At 31.9% G+C, this 25,828-nt stretch overlaps 1 protein-coding gene across 1 annotated transcript in view; it reads right to left on the bottom strand.

Moving 5' to 3' along the window:
* Positions 1-23,087, bottom strand: part of LOC124540537 — a 248,183-nt gene extending 225,096 nt beyond the window's left edge. The window contains exon 1 of the mRNA XM_047118193.1: positions 22,629-23,087. Within this exon, the coding sequence (XP_046974149.1) occupies positions 22,629-22,899 (271 nt within the window). The 5' untranslated portion in view covers positions 22,900-23,087. The remainder of the gene's footprint in view (positions 1-22,628) is intronic.
* Between the last annotated feature and the right edge of the window lie 2,741 nt (positions 23,088-25,828).

Genomic DNA, 25,828 nt, shown 5'->3' with positions numbered 1-25,828 from the left:
AACATAGTAATAAGATAAAATGTAGTAATTTTTTTATTAATAACTTAGGACCTTTTACATTTGAATAAACGTAGCTTTTTAAATATAGAATTGTGATTCGAATATTGGTCGTACGATTATAATACGAACCATTATAAACTAGGTGAAAACCCGGCTTCGATCGGGTGAAATAAATAAACATATATAAATATACTAACTACCGTACTTCTACAAAAAGTTAGTATTTTGAATGCATTCTCTAAACGCAACCGTAAACGTCAAACATGGCAGTTTGAACTGTCATGTCATTGAATTTCATGGATTTAATGTCGAAATATCTCGATTTTGGAGATATATGTTATCGATTAAAAACTCATTATTTTTATCGATCTATAATTTTAGATACACTCCGATCGGGTCTATTTTAGACCTGCAGGAAATTATTAATAAAAATAAGGTAGAGCACAGACCACTATAACGTACAGAGAGATACACCGAATATACACAGTTAGAGTGTAAATTCTAAACCTATATTATATATATTACCCTTAAATTGCGCTTCGGAAAAGATTTCAAAATCATCACAAATTATAAAATAAAGTCGCTTACCCTTAGATCTTTGAAATTACGCAACGGATTTTGATGCGGTTATTTTAATAGATAGAGTGATTCGAGAGGTTTTTGTTTATAATAAATGAACAATATAGTAAAAGAACAAGAAAAATTCTGTCGCATATTTAGTATCAGCATTGCAATCGTGCGAAGCCAGGTCGCTAGTATATTATACGTACGAATAAAAAGTCCATATATTAGTTGCATAACCTTCTGTATAGTTCTTTTAAAGATCAACAATTTTATTCAAACTTTTCTTGTATCACTCTTTCTCGAGATGATTTCAAGAGTTTACACGTGTTGCAGTTCTCTTCAAACACTTGCCGTCTCTATTTGAAACTAAAACTTATATATCTTTTAAATATTACTAACGATATATCACTGTTTTAACTGCCTTTTAAAATGTCAGTTTTGTTTACAATATTTCACGTTTGTTGAAGTTTATTATTGGTTAATCATCGGCTCTTTGATGTCCCAGCGTGAATTTATATAGCTTGTACCTAATAAATATTAAATAAAATCTCTAACGCAAAATGTTTGAAATCCGTAACCATATAAACTTACATGATATTTAACAAAAAAGGATATATTGACAGACATTTATCTATATTAATATTATTAATGTGAAAGTACCTCTGTCTGTCTGTCGGTCTTTCACAACCAAACAACTGAACCGAATTTGATGATATTTGGTATGAAGGAAATTTGAACTCGAAGGAAGGACATAGGCTCACTAGGCATCCCTAAAACGCAAGCGAAGCCGCGGGCCATAACAAGTATTGCATAAAACCTTAAATAGATAAAAAATATATATATAATATATAATATAGATATGTATGTATATTATAAGCATTTATATATGTAAACTTTAATGTATTATATATATATATATATATATATATATATATATTTCTCATTTTTAGTTTAGTATTTGTTTTAGTTTTATTTTGTAATTGTAAACTCTTGCCTGTCTACCTTTCACTGTTCTGTCTATTCTCACTCTTCTGGGTATGCTGGAAGAAATCTCTTATAGGGATAAGCATACCTTTTAAATTTTGCTTTCCTGAGACTTATATATTTGTATCTGTACTGTATCTGGCAAATTTTAATAAACTGTTAAATAAATAAAATAAATAAATAAATATATCTGATGACAGCCTTGTAATAAAAGTTGACGAGCTTATAAAATATACAAATTAAAGATAAGATACTGTGTTTTATTAAATGTTAAAAAAGGGTAACTACTGAGGTTCTTGCCGGTTCTTCTCGGTAGAATCTACTTTCGGAACCGGTGGTAGCTTCACTTAATTGTAAAATGGCGATTCAAAAGTGCTTGTAAAAAATAATTTGTTTTTTTTTTGGTTAATTCAAACTAAACAATAAAACAATGTATATAATATGGATATGGCATCTTTAATTATAATTTACTTGCAATCGCTATTGCTATGACTATCTAAATATCTATCAATGTTTAAGTACAATTTAGTTTTGCTTTCAAATTTTATGAGTAAAGGTTGAGTGTTATGATTTATTATTTTTGTAGTATGATAAATCTAAAAAACATTTTGATCCTTTTAATAAATTAGTCCTTAGGATAAAGTTTAACTTCTACGAATTAAAGTTTAAGCTATAAGAGGCCAATTAGACTTTAAGAGAGGTATATTATTCAATAAAAGCCTAGAATTCGTATTTATTGATTCCATCCAAAGTGTTCTTATTTTATTTATTTTTTTAATATAATAAATATAAATATGAGACAACATCACATACATTACTCTGATCCCAATGAATCAATAAGTAGCTGAAGCACTTGTTTTATGGATATTAGAAGTAACGACGGTACCACACACACCCAGACCCAAGACAACATAGAAAACTAATAGTAATCTACATCGACTCGGCCGGGAATCGAACCCGGGACCTCAGAGTAGCGTACCCATGAAAACCGGTGTACATACCACTCGACTTTATACATATTATATTATTATGTTTAAATAGTATATAATAAATCTTATCGATTGTTTGAATAATAGGCTTCTCTCTCAATTACAGTACCTTTATACTGTTTTAATATACAATTAGTAGAAGCTACAAAAACTCTTCTAGATTTATTTCCCACTGCTGGGCTAAGGCCTCCTCTCCTAATAAGGAAAGGGTTTGGAATATAAACACCACGCTGTTCCAATGCGAGTTGGTGAAATGCACATGTGGCAGAATTTCGATGAAATTAGACACATCAGGTTTCCTCACGATTTTTTCCTTCACCGCCGAGTACGAGATGAATTATAAACACAAATTAAGCACATATATAGTGTGGTGCTTGCCTGGGTTTGAACCAGAAATCATCGGTTAAGATTGTTCTAACCAGTGGGCCATCTCAGCTCATATTAATCCGAAAATAATAACTCCCGAAATCTTAAACCATCAACTGCTATTGAAAATCAAAAGTCAAATGTTTATACAAGTAGGTCTTGCGAGCATATATATCACTTTACATCATTAAATTCGAAGCTCGTTAGAATTGTAGACTCAACCGAGAAGAACCGTCAAGAAACTTAATAGTTACTTTTCTAACTGTTACGTAGATTAATTATTGAATTCTATGCAACATATTGCTGACTAATCTGCTATTTAATTATTATTTCTCTTTTATTTCTTCCAAGCTAAGCCAAGTCTTGAAACAAGATCGAATCTGTGACTATCATTGTACGAACGAATGTAATTTATTGTGGTTTAAATGATTTACACAAAAATTGACAAATCGCTTAAATAAAATCTACTCGAACTTTTTGGGCCTCAAAAAGACCGCCTGACCAAGAGACTCTTCTAGAGGAAAATTACTTCCACTGTCCACAGATATCTTCAATACTGAATGGCTGGCAGTTGTACTGCGGGTAAACTATAGGCTTTTTTCTAGAAAGAATACAAGTCTAATCACATCGAGTAAAACACCGACAAGTACCCAGCGATTGGTTCTGCGAGACACAAAATTCCTTAAGAATCTTGCTGTTGTGGATTGTCTGACATTGAGCTGATATATTTTAAAATGGCATTTTAATAGCCATTTTGACATTATCATCTCAAATAAATCTGAATAAATTTATTCAAGTTATAAACAAATCAAAATACTTTCTTTCAAAAGTTAGAAATGAATACCAAGTTTTACTTTTTGTTTTAAGAGATACATAATTCATCAATCATAAGTACGAAAACATTAAACTAAAAGCGTTCTCTAGTTAAAAATAATGTTTCAACGAACTTGAGAGTTATGAATAAAACACGAACATACTAAAACTTGTAGGACTTTTTAATGTATGTAATGCATTAGACGAATTGAATTTTAGTTTTTAAGAGAACATATTTGTTTTAAAACTCACACTTACGTTGATATTTCCGCACTCACTTCACTCGGTCGTGTCACTTCGTTCGAAATTAGTACTTCGAATAGGGGTATGTGAATGAAATACGTAGGGCATTAAGTAGAGCAGAAATGAGCATTACACTGCTGATTCCAGCGAGCGAAACCACACAAAAGAAGTAGTAGTAATACTATACTAGATCTGAACATACAGATAACTGGCTCGGTGGTCTAGTCAACTTATATACGGTCACATGTCCTAAGGTTTGGGTTTAAACTCCAGGTCGGGCCAAAATAGAGTTGAGTTGAGTTTTATGTTATAAAATTTCTCAGTAACAGCCTAAAGTCTTGAAGTTGGAAGTTTTCCGTGCCTCATAAAGAACACAAAACTATTAGTCATGAGCCTATCTTCTTTCCGGATGTGACGGATTGTCTCATCGGATTATGAGAGGGAGAGAGGTGAAATGCTTGCCCACACATTTGTGCACTATACGTCTTACATCGTTGGCAGGGCTTCCACGGAACTGACCACGGGACCAAAATCGATCAGACGACATCAAAAATATAATGAAACTGGACATAGAAGAATAAATATAATGAATATAAAAGTCTTAACGAACATTCTATATTCAAAAACTATTAGTTTTGCTAACAGATAATGTTATTTCTTAAAGCGTTACTCAAAAGCGTTCCAATATCAAAATTGTAAATTATTTCAAAGGCGTTACTCGGTTACGGTTAGTATTTTTTTACCCCCCCCCCCCCTTAGACAATGGCCCTGTAAGAAACATTAACAATTCCTTTCATCGCCAATGGGCCACCAACCTGGGAACTAAGATGTTACATCCCTTGTGCCTATACTGGCTCATTCACCCTTCAAACCGGAACATAACAATACCAGGTACTCTTGTTTGGTACCTATCCAGACGGGCTTGAACAAAGCCTTACCACACAGTACTGATAGGGATTTATTACAGATAGAGCATTTATCCAGGCCTATACGTAAGACCTTTGACTCCAAAAGTCTAGACTAGTTATGCCAACATTTGTTGGAATGACTTTTGACGTGAAGGTTAGAACGTCAGGAAAAATCAATTGCGAAATTAGTGTTCCGAATTCTTTGAAACACGAAACATAATTCAATAAGTTTATCATTCCATTCTGAGTTCACAAATTGTTCGAATAAATGATCTTTACAAGACCGTGGTTTTCTGGTAGAAATCGAGAAGAATTACTTAAAGGTTTGTAACCAAAAATTTGAGTTTTCATGTCAAATATTATTTGCAAAAAACACAAATATTCTTATTCAAATTTATAAGCCAATAAAGTTATCGATAAGTTATCTTTCAGAGCCTAAATGTCTACAACAAAAACAGCCTGTAAATTGTCCCACAACTGGGCTAAAGACTCCTCTCTCTTTGAGGAGAAGGTTTAAGTTAGCTTAGCCTAAATGTCTGACATCATTAAATCAGTATCTTCTTGTAAAATCATTTTCGAGAACATTCCACAATGTCATTTCAATACGAAATTTCGGGTATACATGTATAGATAGAGGTCAATTCAAACGCCTCAAAACCTCAAACTAACTGCTTCTTGAAGTCACGGTCTTCAATTGAAATCTATTCAATCAACTGTGCCAGCTTGGTTTGATTAATAGCCTAAAAAAATAAAAGATTCAATCACAAACAAAACAGACATACACTAAAAGGTTTAACAATTTGGCGACGTCAGCTTTATATAGATTCTAATAGCCCATTAAATTGGGAATCATACAGAGTTTTGACAATCATTTATCAAAATTAGCGATACATGCCAGTCTATTTAGGGTTCCGTATGCAAAGGGTAAAACGAGACCCTACTACTAACACTCCGTCCGTCCATCTGTCACCAGGCTGTATCTTGTGAACCATAATAGTAAGATATTTGAATTTTTCACAAATTATGTATTTCTTTGGCCGCTGTACCAACAAAGCGCAGTGTAGTATTAGCCTCATTGGTTTTTAAATCAATGTAAATTAAATAAACTAAGGATTTATGGAGGTTATGACCTCGGATCTGATAATATAATAAATACGAGTGAATGATTCAAGAAATATATTTTTTTATACTGTCAACTCAAATAATGAAATTTTTAACTTTACCCAATTATACGTCGTTGAAATGACAGAAATAAGGCTAGTTATACAAAACAATAATATGTTCCACCAATCTGCTTGTTATGTATATGTGGCATAATTCCACACACATCCAAAATTAATTACAAAAAAAATTAATTAAGTTTTGTTATACCTTTGGTAATTTTACATATAAAAAAAAGCATGCGGTGGTAGGTAAGATAAACCAAGTTATCGATAAATATAAATCGTGTTAAAATATAAAATGCATATTTTGCATAATATTAATATCTTAACTTGCTAGTGCAAACGAACCCTAATATGCTGGTTCCATTTATATTCATAAACACGGGCCGATGGTCTGAGCCGATAGCTATTCGGGTTCAGTGCCAGTTACAGCGGGAACGCTTTAAGTATACTAAAAAAAAATATATTTCACGAATTCTTTATGTCTTATTAAATTTATAAATATATTTTGAAACAAAAAGATTTATACGATTTGTTATTCAAACACTATTTGATGTACGAGTAAATCCTCAAATGATACAATATGTATATATGAAATGAAAATTGTATTCTATATTTGAAATAAAAGAGAAATTGTTAACAATTCAAAGACGTAACATTTATTAGAAATGTTGAGTCGAAGAATAAAATCAGACGGAATTATGCTTAACATAATATTGAAGAATTTCGACATTCGTATCTCAGATATGTAGGTCATACAAGAACGGTGCAATTCCATATGATCTGAAAATAAAGTGGATCTGTAGGAAACAATCTAACATTTGATACATTGTGTTTCGTTGCTGTCGAAAGAGTTTTCTTTGTACGGTATTCCTTTTCTTATTCATTTTTTTTTATTTTACTTTTTTAATATTTCAAAAAAGGAATCGTTGAAATGTCACAAAGATTTAAATGATACGCAATAGTTCGATTCACAGATAGTTAATTTGCATCTCACTCGTTAAATATTGAAAACTGATTTACGATGATACGGCATTTTAACTTGACTGACTAACTAACTTGACTTAACTTTCTTATTTAGTAAAAATATATCCGTTTAAAAAATCTAAATTAATAGTAAGTACACTCAAGCTACAGAGCCGAAATGAACTGGGTTAGAAGGCATAGCTATTGAGATCAAGTACCTAATAATTTTCATGGTTGTTAAGGAAAATATCGTGAGGAAGCCTACATGTGTCTTATTCCTGCCACATGTGAATCCATGAACACGCATGGGAGCAGTATAGTGAAATAACTTCAAAAACCTTGTATTCAAGAGGAGAGGAGGCTTTACTGAGCTAAAGCTCTTGAGGCATTATCAGGCAGTTCATATTACAAAAAAGGGTGTGTATTTTTTATAATGTTGAATAGATTATAATATTCTGATTGAGAGAACGTTCGAATCAGTAAGGAGGTCTACGACATTATTAGCAACGTGATACTCTTTTATTTGCTCTCAGGTATTTATTTAGTCTACATTTTATTGGCGTCTTGTGTTACATTATAACAAGTAAAGAATTAACGATACCTGTTCATACCTATATTAATGCTAGTTGTTATATAAAAAATATATTGCCTAATAGTGTCGGTAATGAAGACTAAACAAATACGTTAAATATTTTAATAGGTAAGATATATATTTCATATTGACGCTTACTATGATACACTAACTAATCATATAATTATAATGTTTTTGTTGTCGTCTTTTTCTATCAATTAAATATTAGCAGCAGTTGAGAATTAGTAAACTGGTATTAGAAAGTATTTCAGTACCATTATATATATAGTGCAATCGGCAATCCCATAGATTTTTTAAAGCGACTGATATATATTTTTTTGGTGTTGAAAAAGAGTTACTACTGAGTTCATTGCCGGTTCTTCTCTGTAGAATCTACTTTCCGAACCGGTAGCTTCACTTAATTGTAAAATGACCATTCAAAACTGCCTGCTTGAATGAAGTTTATTTTGATTTTTGATTGATTTTTGCCTAAAAATATTATTATAGCAATTGTTTTTTATTATTCATGTTTTTTTATGATTCATTTATGGTTCCTGGTGGATCTTACATTGAAATACTATAAAGTAAAAATATAAAAAATTTTATAATCGCTTACAATGGAGCCACACACATTATTCATGAACTGATTTGTTCTGGAAATGACCCTTTAATAACCGCGGCATTTTCGCATTGTGTGTAGTAAAATTGCATTTTGATCGCCTGACCATCGCGTCGCCCGATGGCTATTTTTTATTAAAAAATAATTGAATATACTATTAATTACATATGAATGATAGTCATCAGTGATAATTGACTTGCATTGTATGATGTTAAATATTTATGATGTCTTCGGAATGATATCGGACTACGCAGATAATATTATAGTAAACACTAAAGAGAGACAGAGAAAGAGACAGAAAGAGATAGAATCAGTTTTTTAATAGGATGCAATCCGACGTAGAAACAACATTTGTCAATGGCATAGAGAAACACCCGCTGTCTTCAAAAATGTAGGACGTAATTCTACTAACAAATTGTCATAAATAATATGACAACGTGTTAAAATCAAAATGTAATCCACGATTCAATCGTGACTCGCTCGAAGTTGAATCGATGTATAATCGTAACTCGAAACAATATCGATATAAACAAAATATACTTGTGGGGCTTTGTGCGAGCTCATCTGGGTAGATGACACCCACTCATCATATATTTTACTATAGCAATACTCAGTATTGTTGTGTTTGAAGGGCGAGTAAGCCAATTTAAAAGACACAAGTGACCTAACTTTATCTAAGGTTAGCGGCACATTAGCGATGTAAGGAATGATTAATATATCTTACAGCGCTTACGTCTATGGGCAGTGGTCGATTTTCATCTGATGGCCCATATGTTCATTTACTTATCTCCATAATATAAAAAAAAAATAGAATTGTTCCTCAGTTAACTTTTTAGAGTTTATTTTTGTGAGATACATTCGAAGTTTTATCAGGAACCGTTATATATTAGTAGAATTAACCCCAGGTTGCTAAAGATTAATATCCAGGTGAGAGTAGTTAGAGTTGTTTTTTTTATGTGGTGTCAGTAGGAGGCTCACCTGATGGAAAGTGACTACCACCGCCCATGGACATCTGCAGCACCAGGGGGCTAGCAGGTGCGTTGCCAGCATTTGAGGAAGGAGTACGCTCTTTTCTTGAAGGTTCCTGTGTTGTATCGGTTTGGAAAAACCGCCGGCGAAAGCTGGTACCACAAAAAAGTGGTTTGAATCCACCACTTATACAATAATTTCTCCCCGCATACAAATGCACAATGTTCTATATTATTCGTCAATTACAATATGAACCAAAAATCAAATGCGCTTAAATAGACCCATTAGTTAGAACTCTCGAGACTTGACCTTCAGAGTCAATTTGCCTGCGCATATCATACACTTATTATGATACTTTTATTTCTTTTATGACTCGTTCCCAAGTCAAAGGCAGTTTATTAATATGAATTTCCAGTCTTAGTACTTAATTATCGACGATTCAAAAATGCTTCATTGTGAAGTTTACTTGAATAAAATTGTTTTTTTTTTATGTGTGAAGTAGTGCTGTTGCCCCTACTGACCTTTACAGCATCATCGGACGTTTGGGCGATTACTACACTCAGCCCTGAAATTAAGCGCTGGGCTCGGGGTTATCGTTCGTCCTGAGGGTGTATCGGATGAGATTGTACCACGGCTTAGAAAGTAGTAGGTGAGGTGATTTCGGTTGGTGATGAAATTGATTTGATTTCGTCTGTATATTTTCTTTTGACAAACGATAGCGTGTTACAGAAAATCGAACAAATTGAACAGCGACATCTATTGACACATAGTAGAAACTAAATTGATGTTTAAAAATTATAAACATAGTCGTTATGTGTATCATAAACGCGAATTGAATTACTGTCCTAATCTTTCCGTGCACATAACGCGGACTTAATTATATCCTGAGCTATTTAATTAAATTAAAAGCGACGTGTGACTTAACGCGACTATCATTTAAATTTTAAATGCACTAGATATAAAGTAATGTTTGTATATTCACACAATTCACGCTTAAAAGCATTATATACGTAGTAACGCGTGGATCACCACACCCCTATTCCACACACATACATCCATCACGTAATGTCACAAGGGTTAGACTGAAAGAATATACAAGATAATGTATATGTTGTATATGAATTGATTGATACTAGTGCGAGAACACGGTAATCATATACTATTGACACCGCCCAGCTTTACTCAGATCAAATTTATTAATAAAGAAAATGTTATAGTAAAAACAACAACAGCCTGTAAATTTCCTACTACTGGGATAAGGACTCCGCACCCTTTGAGGAGAAGGTTAGCTCTCCACCAGGCTGCTCCAATGCTGGTTATTGTATTCACACGCGGCAGAATTTCGTTGAAATTAGACACACACACAGGTTTCCTCAAGTTGTTTTCCTGCACCACCGAGCACGAGATTTATAAACACATGAAAATTCAGTGGTGCTTGCCTGGGTTTGCACCCGTAATCATCTGTTAAGATGTACGCGCTCTAACCACTAGGCCATCTCGGCTCTCGGGTATATTATTAATATATTATAAACCAATTTACGATACGCTATTTTGATGCACGTATCCCTTGAATGCTATGATCATAACAGTCAATATTGCGTATCAGACAATAACATTATAAGCTCGTGTGAATAAAACGGAAACCGATTTCTTTTTACAGATATCGTTTTATTTAACATTGTAATATGGTAAGAGTATTGGTATTATTACATAATATGTTTGCAATTATTAATAAAAGTCTTCCCATAATTTATTATTTATATTTGCCGCCTGCGATTTCGCCCTCTTGATAGAGGGGCCTTAGATTTTCGGTATAAAACAATGGTCTTCCTTGGAGTTCAAACTTGCTTTACTTATCGTTTATGGGGAATGTGTAACAGAACGACAGAAATACTTCTTATTTATAATATTAGTATAGATTTCACTTTTCCTGTTCGTTATTCATCTTAAGCGTAGATCCCGTGAAAATCCTTTGACACACTGAATTAGTGGCTAGAAGATACAATTTCATATCAGTCCATGATTCGATTTCAGGAATAGAAAAGTAAATGCTTTTATTTCCTTTCCTATCAGTAGTAAAAAAAATAACGATATAAAATTACTTGTATATTTTGCAAAGTCTATCTTGAAATTTAATCAAAAAAACGCAACTTTGTCAAAGTAAATATTTTATAGTAAAATAACAGAAAGATTTTTATACAACACAAATACCGTTGTAACTCATAACAAGATGGAATATTTCTTATTCATGAATATGACAAAGACATACTTAAGGATATTTGAACGCGATAATGATGTTCTTATACGAATGTATATAGCAATTTTGTTTATTTTCTCGTATCTTATGTATTTAATACATAACGGTACAATAGATAGTCTTAATGCTAGAAAAATCCATCCTCAGTAGATGAAACTAGTAAATTTAGACAAGTTAATAATAGTTTTCACGAAGTCATAATTTCAAAACCAAAAGAAAAAAAGTATTTAAATACTAAAATACTTTTGAACATTTTTCTCAGGCATAGTCCGCAAGCTCAGCGTCAGCACTGGTCTCATTCCAGTGACTTGGACAGCGCGTAAAGCCTTACTTGCCTTCCTATTATAATTTGAGACTGAGAAAATTTAAAGACTACTTGTGTATAATATGTTCTCCATAGAAAATTTTCGCTCGCCGAAATTGGATATGCAAATAATTTATCGAAGCTGAATAATTATGGAGCAGGTTTTGCATATACTACACAACTATGATATCGCTTTCGAGAAATATTAGTAGCGTCATTTAGTTTACCTACTGCGGAGATTATTATTCATTAATTTTGGGTTGCTTAGCATTAATTGATATTATGTTCTTTTTTTTCTACTAAATTCCTTATTACAATTACTATTTTAATTCGTATTTGTATGTACGTATGTACACTTAATGTTATTAATTCCTATATAATAATTGTTATGTTTATAATATTAATGATAATTAAACTAAGTCGTTAATTGGTTAGAATAAATAAACAAGGTATGGTCATGAAAAGTGTTTACAACATATTGTTGGTGATTTCTTAAGTTAAAAGTGGGGTTATGATGACGCTTGCTACATAAGCGGCTGAATATCAGCGCCTCAGTCTCCGAACCCTCCATCTGCACTACGACGTCTGTCGTGCGCAGACATTCACATAGCTGGACTTACCCATTTGGGGTCTCATCCGGTGCGCTTGATCGCTCTGAGAATGCATAGAGGACCAAGATATGTCTGCAGCACACGCCACTAGGATAATTCTACGGAAGTACCCGGCCCCAACAACGACGATGGAAGATAGGGCATAGCCCTAGGAACTGCTACAATACCAGAGGGATGAGTGAAGCCACTTAAATTTAGATTAGAATTGCCAATTAGATTTTTTAATTTTTATTTCTTTTGATTTTGAAAGAATTTGTCACATTTAATTTCAAATAATTGTTTAAGTAATTATAAATTTCAGGTTAAGGTAATAAAATGTACTTTTAAAAATATTAAAAGCTCTTCTGGTTTCTAATAATATTGTTATTTATTTAGTTATACAAATATATTATTTAAGCATGTTCAAGTTATTTAACCTGACTTAAAAATCGTAGAACATTAATGATCAAATTCGTTTCTTACAAATATATTCGTTCCATAGTTTTCATAACCTAATTTTTCAGCGTTCTCTCTGAGGCTCCAAATATTCAGGTCGAAGTTACATTTACAACTTGCATTTCATTCCAACATATAATAACAGTTTTTATAAGTAGAATTTATAATAAAGTATTGTACATTCTATAAATTACTTTAAGTAAAACCAAATAGTAAAAGTAACTTTATTATTTACGTACATTCTCTATTTATTTAATTGAATTCTGTAAATAACTTTTATTGATTTCTCTTCTTCTAAATAAACCTTACATTTTCCTATCAATAAATTGAAATCACGTGTTCAAAATAAACGATAAAGCGAACTTACTGATGTTACTCGGAAGAAAAGATTTAGAGATTATTTAAAGTTGTATTAGCTGACTTTATTGGATAAGTAATATTTTTCAATTATTTTTAATCAACATATGACGACTTCCGTGGTCGAGTAGAGTGGACTGGTTTACATAGGTACGCCACTCCGAGGTCCCTGGTTCGATGCCGATTCGATGTAGAAAATTCATCAATTTTCTATGTTGTCATGGGTCTGGGTGTTTGTGGTACCGTCGTTACTTCTGATTTTCCATAACACAAGTACTTTAGCTTCTTACATTGGGATCAGAATAATGTATGTGATGTTATCCAATATTTAATATTTATTTATTTAACATACCTTAATATAGAGTAAACAGTGTGTAGCTGCTTGTCGATTAAATTTAAAAATCAAAACGGCGGTTGCTTATCAATTTCAATTTAACAGTGTAACATTAAGATACAAAATGCTCGAAAATGCCTACTAGAAAAAATAATATTACGTCATAGATTTAAATATAAAAATGTATTTATTTATTGTTATTATATAACAGTGTTTTACTAAACGAGTACGTCATGTACACCTGTACTTATCTTTGTATTCTCAACCTAAAGGTCGCCTGAAAGGGATGGCTGTCATAACGATACGGCCGCCTCTTAGAAATCTATTCATTGTTTAAATTTTATTTGTAGGTGAAGGATATTTAAAGCAAACAACACATCTTAATATAACTACCTCGACTGACCGCCTCGATGGTCTAGTGTCCTAATATAAGACCACAGAATTCGAGATCCTGAGTCACCAAAAAGACCAGATGATTTGTTCTTCTTGGTAACAGTCGAGACTCTGGAAGTTGAACTGTGTACATTCCTGTGCCTTGGATGTCATGTAAAGTTTTGTGCTCTTTCCGAACATGTTGGAGTTACTGATCCAAGGATCATAAGAGTGAGGAAATAGAGAATGCAGCTGTCTTTGTGCGCATACTTTTATAATGAGCCACGGCGAAATAAATTACGAACATAAGACTACCAAGACTGACTGCTTCTATAGTCTAGTGTGTTAGGTCACAGATCCTGAGTCAATAGGAAGAGCAGATAATCGTGTTCTTCTTTCAAAAATTTTTTAATATCAATCCGGACTCTATAAGTTGAAGTGTGTACATTCCCGTGCCTTGGATGTCATGTAAATCCTTTGAGTTTTCCGGACATGTTGGATTTGCTGACCCATTGATTATAAGAGTGAAGAAATACAGAAAGTAAATGTCTTTGCTAGCATACTTTAACTACTAACCACTGAGTTGCTTGTCGGTTCTTCTCGGTAGATTCTACTTTCCAAACACTTGTCTAGAAAATGTTGAAACGTATTTTTTTTATTTGATATTGTATATACTGTTAGTTGTCCTAATGACAAGGAAATGAAAATAAACACAAAAGTACATGAAAATTCAGTTCTTCTGTAAAATTGTTCTATTTCAGCCACTAAGTCATATCGAAGCTTTGAGTTTATTCCTAAATAATAAAAAATAGTATTGTTGTATGTAATAATAAACTCAAGAAGATATTATGTAATAAAAATACTGATAATAAATTGTATATCCGTCTGGTCACTGTATCTTATCAAACGGCTATAAAAGTTCCTTAGAAATCTCCATAGAGTTATTGGTATTTTTTATCTTTAACAATTTAATATTTGACTTCTATGAAACAAAACGATAAGGCATATTAGTCTTTGAAAAAAACAATGTTCAAATCAAATCAAAGTTCTTTTGAATCGTCATTTAACAACTATTTTAAGTGAAGCTACAACTTGACAATTCAATTATTTTGGTGTTCAGTTTTACTTATTTCAAGAGAAGAAAAAACTAAGATGATATCTATCATTTTTTTTAATAATCAATAGACTAGCACACTAAAAAACCATTTTATCCTCTACAGGGGGTAGAGGATAAAATGCATTTCTTTATTTTTCAATGTAATGACATAGTTTGTAAAGCTATATAGTTTTATTATTTTTCCGTAGCTGAGATGGCCTAGTTGTTAGAACGAGTGCATCTTAACCGGTGATTACGGGTTCAAACCCAGGCAAGTACCACTATATATATGTGCTTAATTTGTGCTTATATTTCATCTCGTACTCGGGGTGAAGGAAAATACTGGGAAGAAACATGAATGTGTCTAATTTCATCGAAATTCTGCCACATGTGCATTCCACCAATTCACATTAGAACAGCGTGGTGGAATACGATCCAAACCCTCTCCTTAACGGAAGAGGAGGCCTTATCCCAGCAGTGGGATATTTACAGGCTGTTACTTTACTTTTTTTATAGTTTTATTCTATAAACAAACATCATCATAATTCAGTTTGTGTAATTTCTTGAATATTCTCATTAGAATCTACATTCCGAACCGGATATAGTATTACATTACATTTAATCAAATATAAATAATTTTGATCGCGAATTTAATATTTTAGTGTTAATATTGACACGAATCAAATCCAATTTGTAATTCAATTAATGAATACAAACTATTGGTTACATTTTTCACTAAAAGCGCATTCAATATAAATATTTAAGTAATTAGTAATTTAATCGCCAATATTAGTACATATATATAAAATTTTAATATTTCTTTGTTCGTATCACATAAAAACTTAGAACGTATTTTTATTTATTCAATTGCGTTGACACTTTTTCTTTTTTCCATAAGTATATAATACATAAAATATAAATATATGATAAATTATATATTTTTTTATAATAATATTCCATTCCTAGTATCAGTATAATTAAATGTAACATCCAAAAAAATGCCATTAAGATATATCCTTTATGTCTGTACATAACTGTATTCAAATTAATGAATCTACGAAACTATTAAATCTTCGCCTAACTGAAAAAAACAATGACAGCAAGATACATCAAGGGATCAAGAATGAAGTCGTTGACATGATCATATTCGAAATATGAGTTTAGTCGTTCACGTTCGTAATGTTTCTTTTCGATATTCCCTGAACTATCACACTTTTCAGGTGTCACGTGTTCTTCTACATCATACAGTGTTGCCAGCATGTAAAATAAATAAAATCCTAATTAAACTTTTTGACTTATAACAAAAGATAAAACGTATTTCAAAATAAGTAGCACTATTAGTCTGTTGTTCTTTGATGCGCTAACTAGTAATCCGAATTTGATGAAATTTGCAATACCAAATAGCAATAGCTTGAACTTCAAGGAGAGACAAAGGCTTTTTATTCATAATACGAAAAACTGTCTGACAATATGTTATATATAACAGCGTTTGACAGCTTAACTAACCTTAGATATTAACTAATGACATGATAAGCGCGAATTTCATGCATAAGTATCAAATGAACGAAGTATCACTTCAACCGCACTAACACATCATGATCCATAACTGAAATATTCAAATATCGAATTAACAAACACGGACCAATCAGCACACATTCGAAATACGAAATTTAGAATGCGTTCAGAATAGCAGAAATCATATGACGAAATAAGAAAGACGATTGGTCCCCGTTTAAATACATATGTCATGGCTTGTGTCAATTCCGATTTATGGATTAGATTATTCCAAAAAATGGAAAGATGAATGAGATGCTTTAAGAATTCATTCCATTTAAATTATTTGATGAACTATATTAAATTGTTTATTTTTTAATGTCTTTAACGCGCCTTGGAGAAAATATCGTAATTTCTACTCCTTAAGATGTCACGGTCACATAATTATATATGTCAATATAATAATAAGAAACATATTCGGATCTAAATAAGTTATTTAAATACACAATAATAATTATATAAATACACAATATATATATATATATATATATCATAACATAGGATCGTAACTGATCGAAATCGTGGAACATATTTCAGAAAAAATATTACTTGGGGTATCTTCTTCCTAAACCGGGAATCCCCCCTAGGTGTTGGAGGCCCGCATAGGCGGGCCGACCGTCAGGGAGTCACGGTAGCATGCGTAAGTGATCCCGTAGCTCCCGCCGAAAGACGGAGAGGGTTTTTGGTCCGCTGGTTTTTTAGTGGATAAACCCGGTGGACAGGAAACCGGGGAGTCCCCCCCACTTTCCATCATGTGGGGGAAGCGCGTAAAGCGTTTTTCCAGCGATAAAAAAAAATATTCTTCCTCTTCTTTTCTTCTTCTTGGTTCCTTCTATTATTATACATTACGCAGTTAGACAATTACATCATAACTTTTTAATATTAAAAGGTTAAATGGTAATTTAAAAAAAATGTTCCTTGTTTATGGTTTGATTTTTATCAAGGACAACCTTGATAAAAATCAAACAAATCAAAATGCACTAAGACATCTCTCAAAAAAAAGTCATAATCTGTTCATCTATTGACTATGTCAGACAGACGAGAAGATACACAGATGTAACAAGGCAACCAAAAATTTAACAACTACTTTAGAGTCTTGAAGTCACGCGAACGGAGACGCTGGCACCAGCTAGTATAAATACATCAAAACTATCATCACCGCGTTATATTAATTAAACGATACACGTAGTCACGTTTAACGCAGGAATTGTATATAAATATTCGGATTAATAACATTAAATCAGACACAATGACTCAAAAATTAAATTTTAAACTTTTACGGCTTTACATATAAATTTTACTAACAGGCTGATTTCTCAAAAATGCTTTCTCTCTTTCCTTCAAATGTCAAATCAATGATGACTGAAAGGGATAGATGATTGTTTAAAGAAACAACTTCTAAACAGAGTTTGTAAGTAAGTTACAGTTTAACGGATGCTCTGAATTCAAAGTGGCTCAGTTGCGTCATTGCGTTAGACGCAATTTTCAATTAAAGGCAGGAATGTTTTTGGCAAAATTAATTGAACAAGTTGTCAATCGCGACTTCACTTGCATTTTAGGGATTGGTTGTTGGGTGCTATGTATAGAGAGTAGCCTTTATCCTGTCATGGAGATCAAACTTGCTTCGTACTAATTGCATCAAAATCGGCTCAGTAGTTTAACCGTGAAAGAGCAACAGACAAAATCACCCTCGCCTTTATAATAATTAAGATTTTAATGTCGATTGACTTTTTTTTTAATATATTAAAAAAAAAAAAGTCAATCGACATTAAAATCTTTACAATTTTATTTAATATAATATTTAATTTAAAATATATATTTGAATGTTTTCAATAAATATAACTTCATATACAAAGCCAGTACTTGAAAGCATATACATATGTATAAATACATTCAACACTTTCATTAAATAAACACAATGAAGCAATAGCTTTAATATCATTTTGTTTTAAAGCTATATTTATAGTCGCACTGTTTTTGAAATGTCAAAAGTCAGATAGGGTTGCCATTTATTTAAAAACAAAAGTATTATTTTCGTCTTTAAGAAAAAAATGGCCGTCACCGATGGCAACTACATGTGCAATGCAATTTTATAATTAAAAAAATATATATTAAATAAGTATGGAGTTACAAAATATATATTTGTATATATTTTTTTTTTGTTTAGCGCCATTTCCTGCCAAAGTAAATTTTATTCAAAATGTCATATATTCATATTATTTTATTGATGTTCAATTACTAAAACAGTCAGCAATTATTATTCATTATTATTTCGAATACTAAAATCTACCTGTTCGATCGATTCAGATTCAGAATTTTGTGTTTTGTGTATAGGAGTACAGTCGGGGTAAGAAAAGGTTCGTTACATTAAAATCCATTTGTGTGACATATTGCGTCGCAATGATTTGATATTTGGATTCAAAAGGTACTAAGAGTTTAAGACTTGATAAAGGAATTTGAAAACTGACGAAGGTTTTCTTACTCTGACTGTACATTGCTCATTAGATTACCACTAACGGCAATACTCGATATTGTTGTGATTCGGTTTGGAGGGTCAGTGAGCCAGTGTACAGAATAATATGACGTCACAGTTCCAAAGACTTAAGGAACGGTTAATATTACTTCAATGTTTATGAGATATGAAGCCCACTAACTAACAGGTGGTCTATTAAGCAGTCCGCCTTATAATGTTATAAAATAAAAGTATCACAATTAAAAAAGTTTCTTTTAATTAATATGGGCGAAAATATATTTTCAATATTGTTTTAAGAATGTATAAATATCATTTAGAATATGAGGAATACCCTTAATGTGTTCAAAAAAGTTTAACATAAAAAAGTATGATTTAAAATTGTATACATATTTTAAATAAAAAAAGTGATAAGTTGGCAACCCTTGGCAACATGAGGTCACTTCAATGCATGTTTACGTAAGCTGGTATTATTGCCATTCGTGATAAAATATGTGATACTTATAACGATATTGGTACTATGTCGGATCAGCTATGTGTCTATATGATAAGCTATTTATATGCAGACTGTAAAACCGACTTAAAACATTGTTCATATAAAAATGTTTGAAGCAAATGGTACGGTTTGCAAAAGAAGTTACACTTTCAAAAACATACTTTTAATATCAACATTTAATTCTTAAATCCTACTAATATTATAAATATTTAAGTTTCACTGTTTTGTTGTTTAATACTCAATTTAAATCAACATAGCTGATGATGGACCTGGATGAAATATGCCCCAAATTACAAGCGGATGAAACCGCAGGTTGTAAAATAAATAAATAATGGACAACACACACATTACTCTCATCCCAATGTAAGTAGGTAAAGCACTTGTGTTATGTAAATTAGGAGTAACGACGGTACTACAAACACCCAGACCAAAACAACATAGAATAATAATGAACTTTATCTACATCGACTCAACCGGGAATCGAACCCGGGATCTCGGATTGGCGTACCCATGAAAACCGATGTATGCACTACTCGACCACGGAGGTTGTCAGTTCATTCATTTATATCAAAATTAATGTTTTCTTTAATTAATATTAAAGTATGTTATTTATATATATTTCCGTCAATCACGCTCAACAGCAGTTCTAATGACGTCATAGAATTTATTATTTTCAAAGTCATGAAATAGGACTTATTTTCATTATTAATTATTATTATTATTTTATTTAAATATATAAACAAAAAACATTTTATAGATACGGTAAAAGTAATAAGCATTTCATATAACAATATCATTTAAAATAATTGTTTTCACATTTATGACAATTTGTTCTTTTAGTTAATTTATTCGTGCGAAAAACAGTGTTAGCCGTGAACTATTATCCGTGACGATTAATTAGACGAATACTTTGTCACGCTACGTACTGATGACACGGCGATTCTAATGAATTTAAAACACCATGATAAGAGATCAAGATTAAACAAATGTCCTGTTATTAACTATAGTTTTTCATGCTACTAAACAAAAAACTAATTTAAGATCATTTACTTTTGGAAATATAAGAACATAAGTGCATGTCAATACTGATAGAATCACGACATTATTACAAATTTAAACTGTACTGCCAATCGTAAAACAAAATCTTAAAATGAGATGTTTTTTTATTGGCTAACTTTTAAATTTGGAACATAACTTTACAAACAATTTATATTAATCTGTGGAAAAAAGGCGACTACTTTATTAAGTTGTATAATCCTATATGTATCCTAAGGTATTCCGTAGGAACCGCGAAATCCATGGTTTTTTTTCCCAGGAACTCAAAACATAGTATAGTTGGAAATGTGAAGAAATTCCCAATGGTTAAAGATACGTATAGACCTTATATTTTACCCATTGGGAATACCAGTATATATTTCATAGAGTGTTTCAAACAAATGCCTATTATTGATATGATGTTGCCTCTCAATATTGAACGTTAAAATAGCAAAGCTGAGATAGCCCAACGTCAAAACGTGAATTCTAACCAGAGGTTTCGAGCTTAATCTGGACAAACACGATTTACTTTGTGTTTTATTCACGTTTGTAAATGTAGAACATAGAAAACACCGTAAGAAACTTACATATGACGGATCAACTAATCTACGATAAGAAACAGCAAGATCATTGTCCAGCAGTGGGAGAAGATTTAGAGATAATCCAACCAGATATACAAGTAGCAGAATTTCCCTAAAATTTGATACATGCAAGTTTCCTGGCGATGTATTATTTTCAACAACAACAAACAACAATAACAGCCTGTAAATTCCCACTGCAGGGCTAAAGGCCTCCTCTCCCTTTGAGGAGATGGTTTGGAACATATTCCACCACGCTGTTCTAATGCAGGTTGGTGGAATACACATGTGGCAGAATTTCTATGAAATTTATCACATGCAGGTTTCCTCACGATGTGTTCCTTCAACGCTGAGCTCATGAATCAGCGGTGCTTGCCTGGGTTTGAACTCGCAATGCTCGGTTAAGGCGCTTGCGTTCTAATAACTGAACCATCTCTGCTCTTATGTAAAGTATGTTATGTATTAAATCTTCTAGTAATTATAACTGTATTGTGTAGTGTATATATGTACTGGCTGCTACGCTGCTTCGCTTCAAGGCATTATATGTTTATTTATTTCAGTTGTTTCAAATTATGAAACTATCGAAATTTAGACCATCCCAACATGTATTACTATCGATAATTATGACACCTCTCTTCACACAAAACTTTTGGAGGATTGCAGTTTTTTTATTGCGTTAAATGTTTCTATGTGTGTGTCTGTAAATCCGAGGATAAAATGATATGAATAAAAGATACCACTAATGAAATTAAATGACTCGTTTCAATGTAGCAAAATAAAAGGTATCGTTGTAAAAACTATTAGTGTCAGACGACATTAATTTGACGTGACACCTTGTGACACGGTGGTAACACGGCGTTTGTAATCATTTATAGCTATTATAGTACGACACAACTTAGATGTAGCATCGGCATAATTCTTAAAACCGATCACATTCGAATTAAGTACGGTATCCCAAATTATTAACATTTATTTGTATATGATCTTTACACAAACGTAATAACTTGTAATATCATATGACCTAATATATTCGTCAATTTGACACGACGACACATATACTTGCTTTCGCGGGTTGAACTGACGCGAGAATCTATAGCGACGAATAGTGGCGAATGGTGCGATAGGGAGCTATTGGTTATGTAAATCGGCAGTAATCGGTTTTATTAAATTTGCCGATGATAGGTACATCTAAGTTATGTCATACTATTCTAGTTTCGTCGACTTTCAAGGGGTGCTCATAGATTACACATTCCGAGATGAAAATCAACCTAATCGATATCCAGATAACATACATATATAGGTATAACACAAATACCATCCAGATTCATTCAGATATTCCAACGTGATAAACAAACATATATTAAAACATTTTTATTATACAGTTGTTCATAAAGTCTCCTACTTAAATAAATATATACAAACTATCAGCTGAAAATGAATGTATTATATTTGAAAAAAAAATCCTTAAAAAGATGGATAGCAATAAACCACGTCCGAATCTAACTTATATACAAAAAAATACATTCTGTATACTAATAAATATAAGTAATTAATTATTAATAAATATCACTGACCTGGTCCGGACACCTTGCTGACCGGATGAGTGACCGGCGCTGCCGCCGTCGTCGCCGTGTTGGGCGGATACACCGGATCGCAGCATTCTCTTTCAGGGAACTCACTCGCTCCAACAACCACAAACCCCAACATTAAAACCCCCACAACACACCCGACCCTCAGCCCACACATAACCCACACGTTTCTAAACCTTAATCCTGTCAACCCCACTCCCTGCACACAATTATCCGCTTGTGACAGTTTGAATCCATTATTATTATTTACAGTCATCTGTTTAACATAACTCTTGGGTGTTATTTTGTTGTATTATTTTTATCACTAGTTTGATATGAATAGTTTTATTTACACATATTCGCACATAATTGACTTAGTTATTGCTTGGAACGCTTCGGTTTGTATATTCAATGGATTTCATTTAAAACTGTTAGGTCGAATGTAAAATTTAATAAAATTCACATGCTCAGCTAAAAAGCGAATAGTTTAAAAGTTAGTCATTGTATATATACATATGGTAACTTGTTGGTAAGTATATACACGATCGAAATGTTGAAACTATGAACTACAAGATATAGATAAAGATAGAAATTAATAATACGTTTTTCTAAATATTAAAGAAAAAATGTACTCTCGTATAATAAATTATTATTTATCATAATAAATGTATTTAAACAATAGATATAATCGTTTGATTTACAAATAATAAATATTTCATTTTTTTTAATTACTAACATTTCTATTGATACCTCCATTTAAGCTTGATACTTATTCAATCTTGCGACTTTTTGCATTGCTAGTTTTCAACAATTGGGCTATTGACGCATACTTCATCAAATTACTAGAATCATACAAGCATCCATGGATCAATCTAATAACAATGCAAGATAAAATTCCATAATGTTTATTGTACAAAAGTCAGTCAATTCGCTGTTAAGATATTTCGTCTGTCGAGAAGGTGAAGAAGATCTTATTAAAATGTTATCGCCGTAGCTTGAACAAAGTTTATAAAATGGATAATAATTCTAAAAGTTTAAAGTGTAGAAATATTATTCTTGCTGATAAAATTATAAATCGAATCTTGAATTGCTATAAGAGAAATCTTTTATCCTAAAGTAATCAGTCATGGCTCGCGCGTTTTGTATTCTATGAGAAATATTCATACAATACACATTGTCAATTTGTTAATTGAGAATCACCAATTTAAATCTACTCCGAAAGAATTATGATCAATAATGCTAAGCTCTAATATCATATTTTTTAATTCTACTTCTACTAAAGCAGATCACACACACGAACGCTCACACACACAGAGAGAGATCAAAAACAAAACCAGATATCTAGTGGACCGTATTCCTTAGTCTGGTTGTGTTTTTAATAATTTATACATTATTGTCAATATACACTATCAAGATGCCTTTAATCAAGATCAAGATGACTCTCCTACCATACAAACAGAAGTAAAGAAATACAAATTTTTTAAATAAAAACACACGCAATCTAAGTTTGCCGGTCGGAACTTAGGCTCTGCGAATCAATTTTGCATGTATAGCACAAATTAAGATAATTAACCATTAACGTCGTCAATCGTCTAATCGTATACACATAAAAGTAAGATTTTTATTCGTGAACTTTTGCGCCACCTGATGGTAAGTGGTCACCATCAACAAGAACACCATGGTATGTGCCTAACCTACGGTTACACAGTCTCATTCATCCTTCAAAATAAGATTTTCATTCGTGGACAAACTATTGCGCACAGGATGGTAAGTGGTCACCGTCATCAAGAACACAATAGTATGTCCCTAACCTACAGTTACACAGTCTCACTCATCCTTCAAAATAAGATTTTTATTCGTGGACGAACTATTGCGCCACCTGATGGTAAGTGGTAACCATCATCAAGAACACAATGGTATGTCCCTAATCTACAGTCACACAGTCTCACTCATCCTTCAAACAGAAACATAACAATAGAAAGCTACCCACCACCATGTGTACCACATACAAAATCCTACCGTCAAGTAAATGTTACTAGTACCACAGACTAGTACGTAGACCGCTACTGATCATACGAGAAAAGATTAGTAAGTGTTACGTTCTCTGTCCTTTTCTAATGACTTGTATGGAATATTCCACAATAATTCGGACCGATCAACTTAGATTACGTATTGTTGAAATACATAAAATACATTTGAAATATGAAATCAAATCGATTGCGCTTTTAATTATACTTTTAAGCATAATTATATATAAATTATTTGCAATTGTAATGACGAAGTTATCCAACCGAAAAAATATTTGAATTGCAAATAGCATCAGTTAATGAAATAATTTGGTTAATAAATGTATAAATTTAACGTAACATATGACATTTCATTGTTTAATATTGTAAATAATGCTCGTACTGTTATATAATATGCATTAAAAATAAATTAAAACACAATATACGTGACTTGGACGTTGCACAATAAAAATACTTTAGTAAAATATTGAGTTCCGTTAAATGAAATTAGACTATTTAAATAGTAAAATAAATTATTGCATTATTCGTTAATTGTAAAAGTGTTTCAAATTTTAGTTAACAATCAAAATTTAAATTTAGAAGGATTTCGTTATTAAAATGATACTAATATAAGGTTCTGTATGTATCATTATTTAAAAAGTATTTTCCACAATTACTTCGCATATCATATTGGTAATCGCCCGGGGCTTCTCTCGTGTTTCAGGGTGTTGGACTTTTTTGGAGTTCAAATTTGCTTCATAACAATTTTCATCAAATTCGGTTCAGCGATTTGGTCGTGAAAGAGCAACAGACAGAGTATCTCACAGAATTACTTTCACATTAATAATTTTAGCATAGATTATACTTCAAAAAGTTTTCTTAACTTTTAAGGCTTTGTAAGAAAATTGGAAACGCTATATTTTTAACCAATTAAAACTGTTAATCTTCTTAATGATATCAGTCATATTCTACTCGACATATCTTAATCAAATAATTTTATATTTAACGACAAACTCATCTTAATATAATACATGAATTAATTCTCTATACAACATTAATATACGAAGCATTAAATAAATTGAATTCGTAATACCATTTAACTTTTTGGTGGAAATCTCGACGCGTATTACTTTTGTTTTTTTTTTTAAACTTCGTCTATTTAAGTAGAATTTCATTAAAAGGCATACAATTATGGAGTTT

Source organism: Vanessa cardui, chromosome 25 (genome assembly GCF_905220365.1).
Source record: "Vanessa cardui chromosome 25, ilVanCard2.1, whole genome shotgun sequence".
Lineage (NCBI taxonomy): Eukaryota > Metazoa > Arthropoda > Insecta > Lepidoptera > Nymphalidae > Vanessa > Vanessa cardui.
This window is presented reverse-complemented; position numbering and strand designations above follow the sequence as displayed.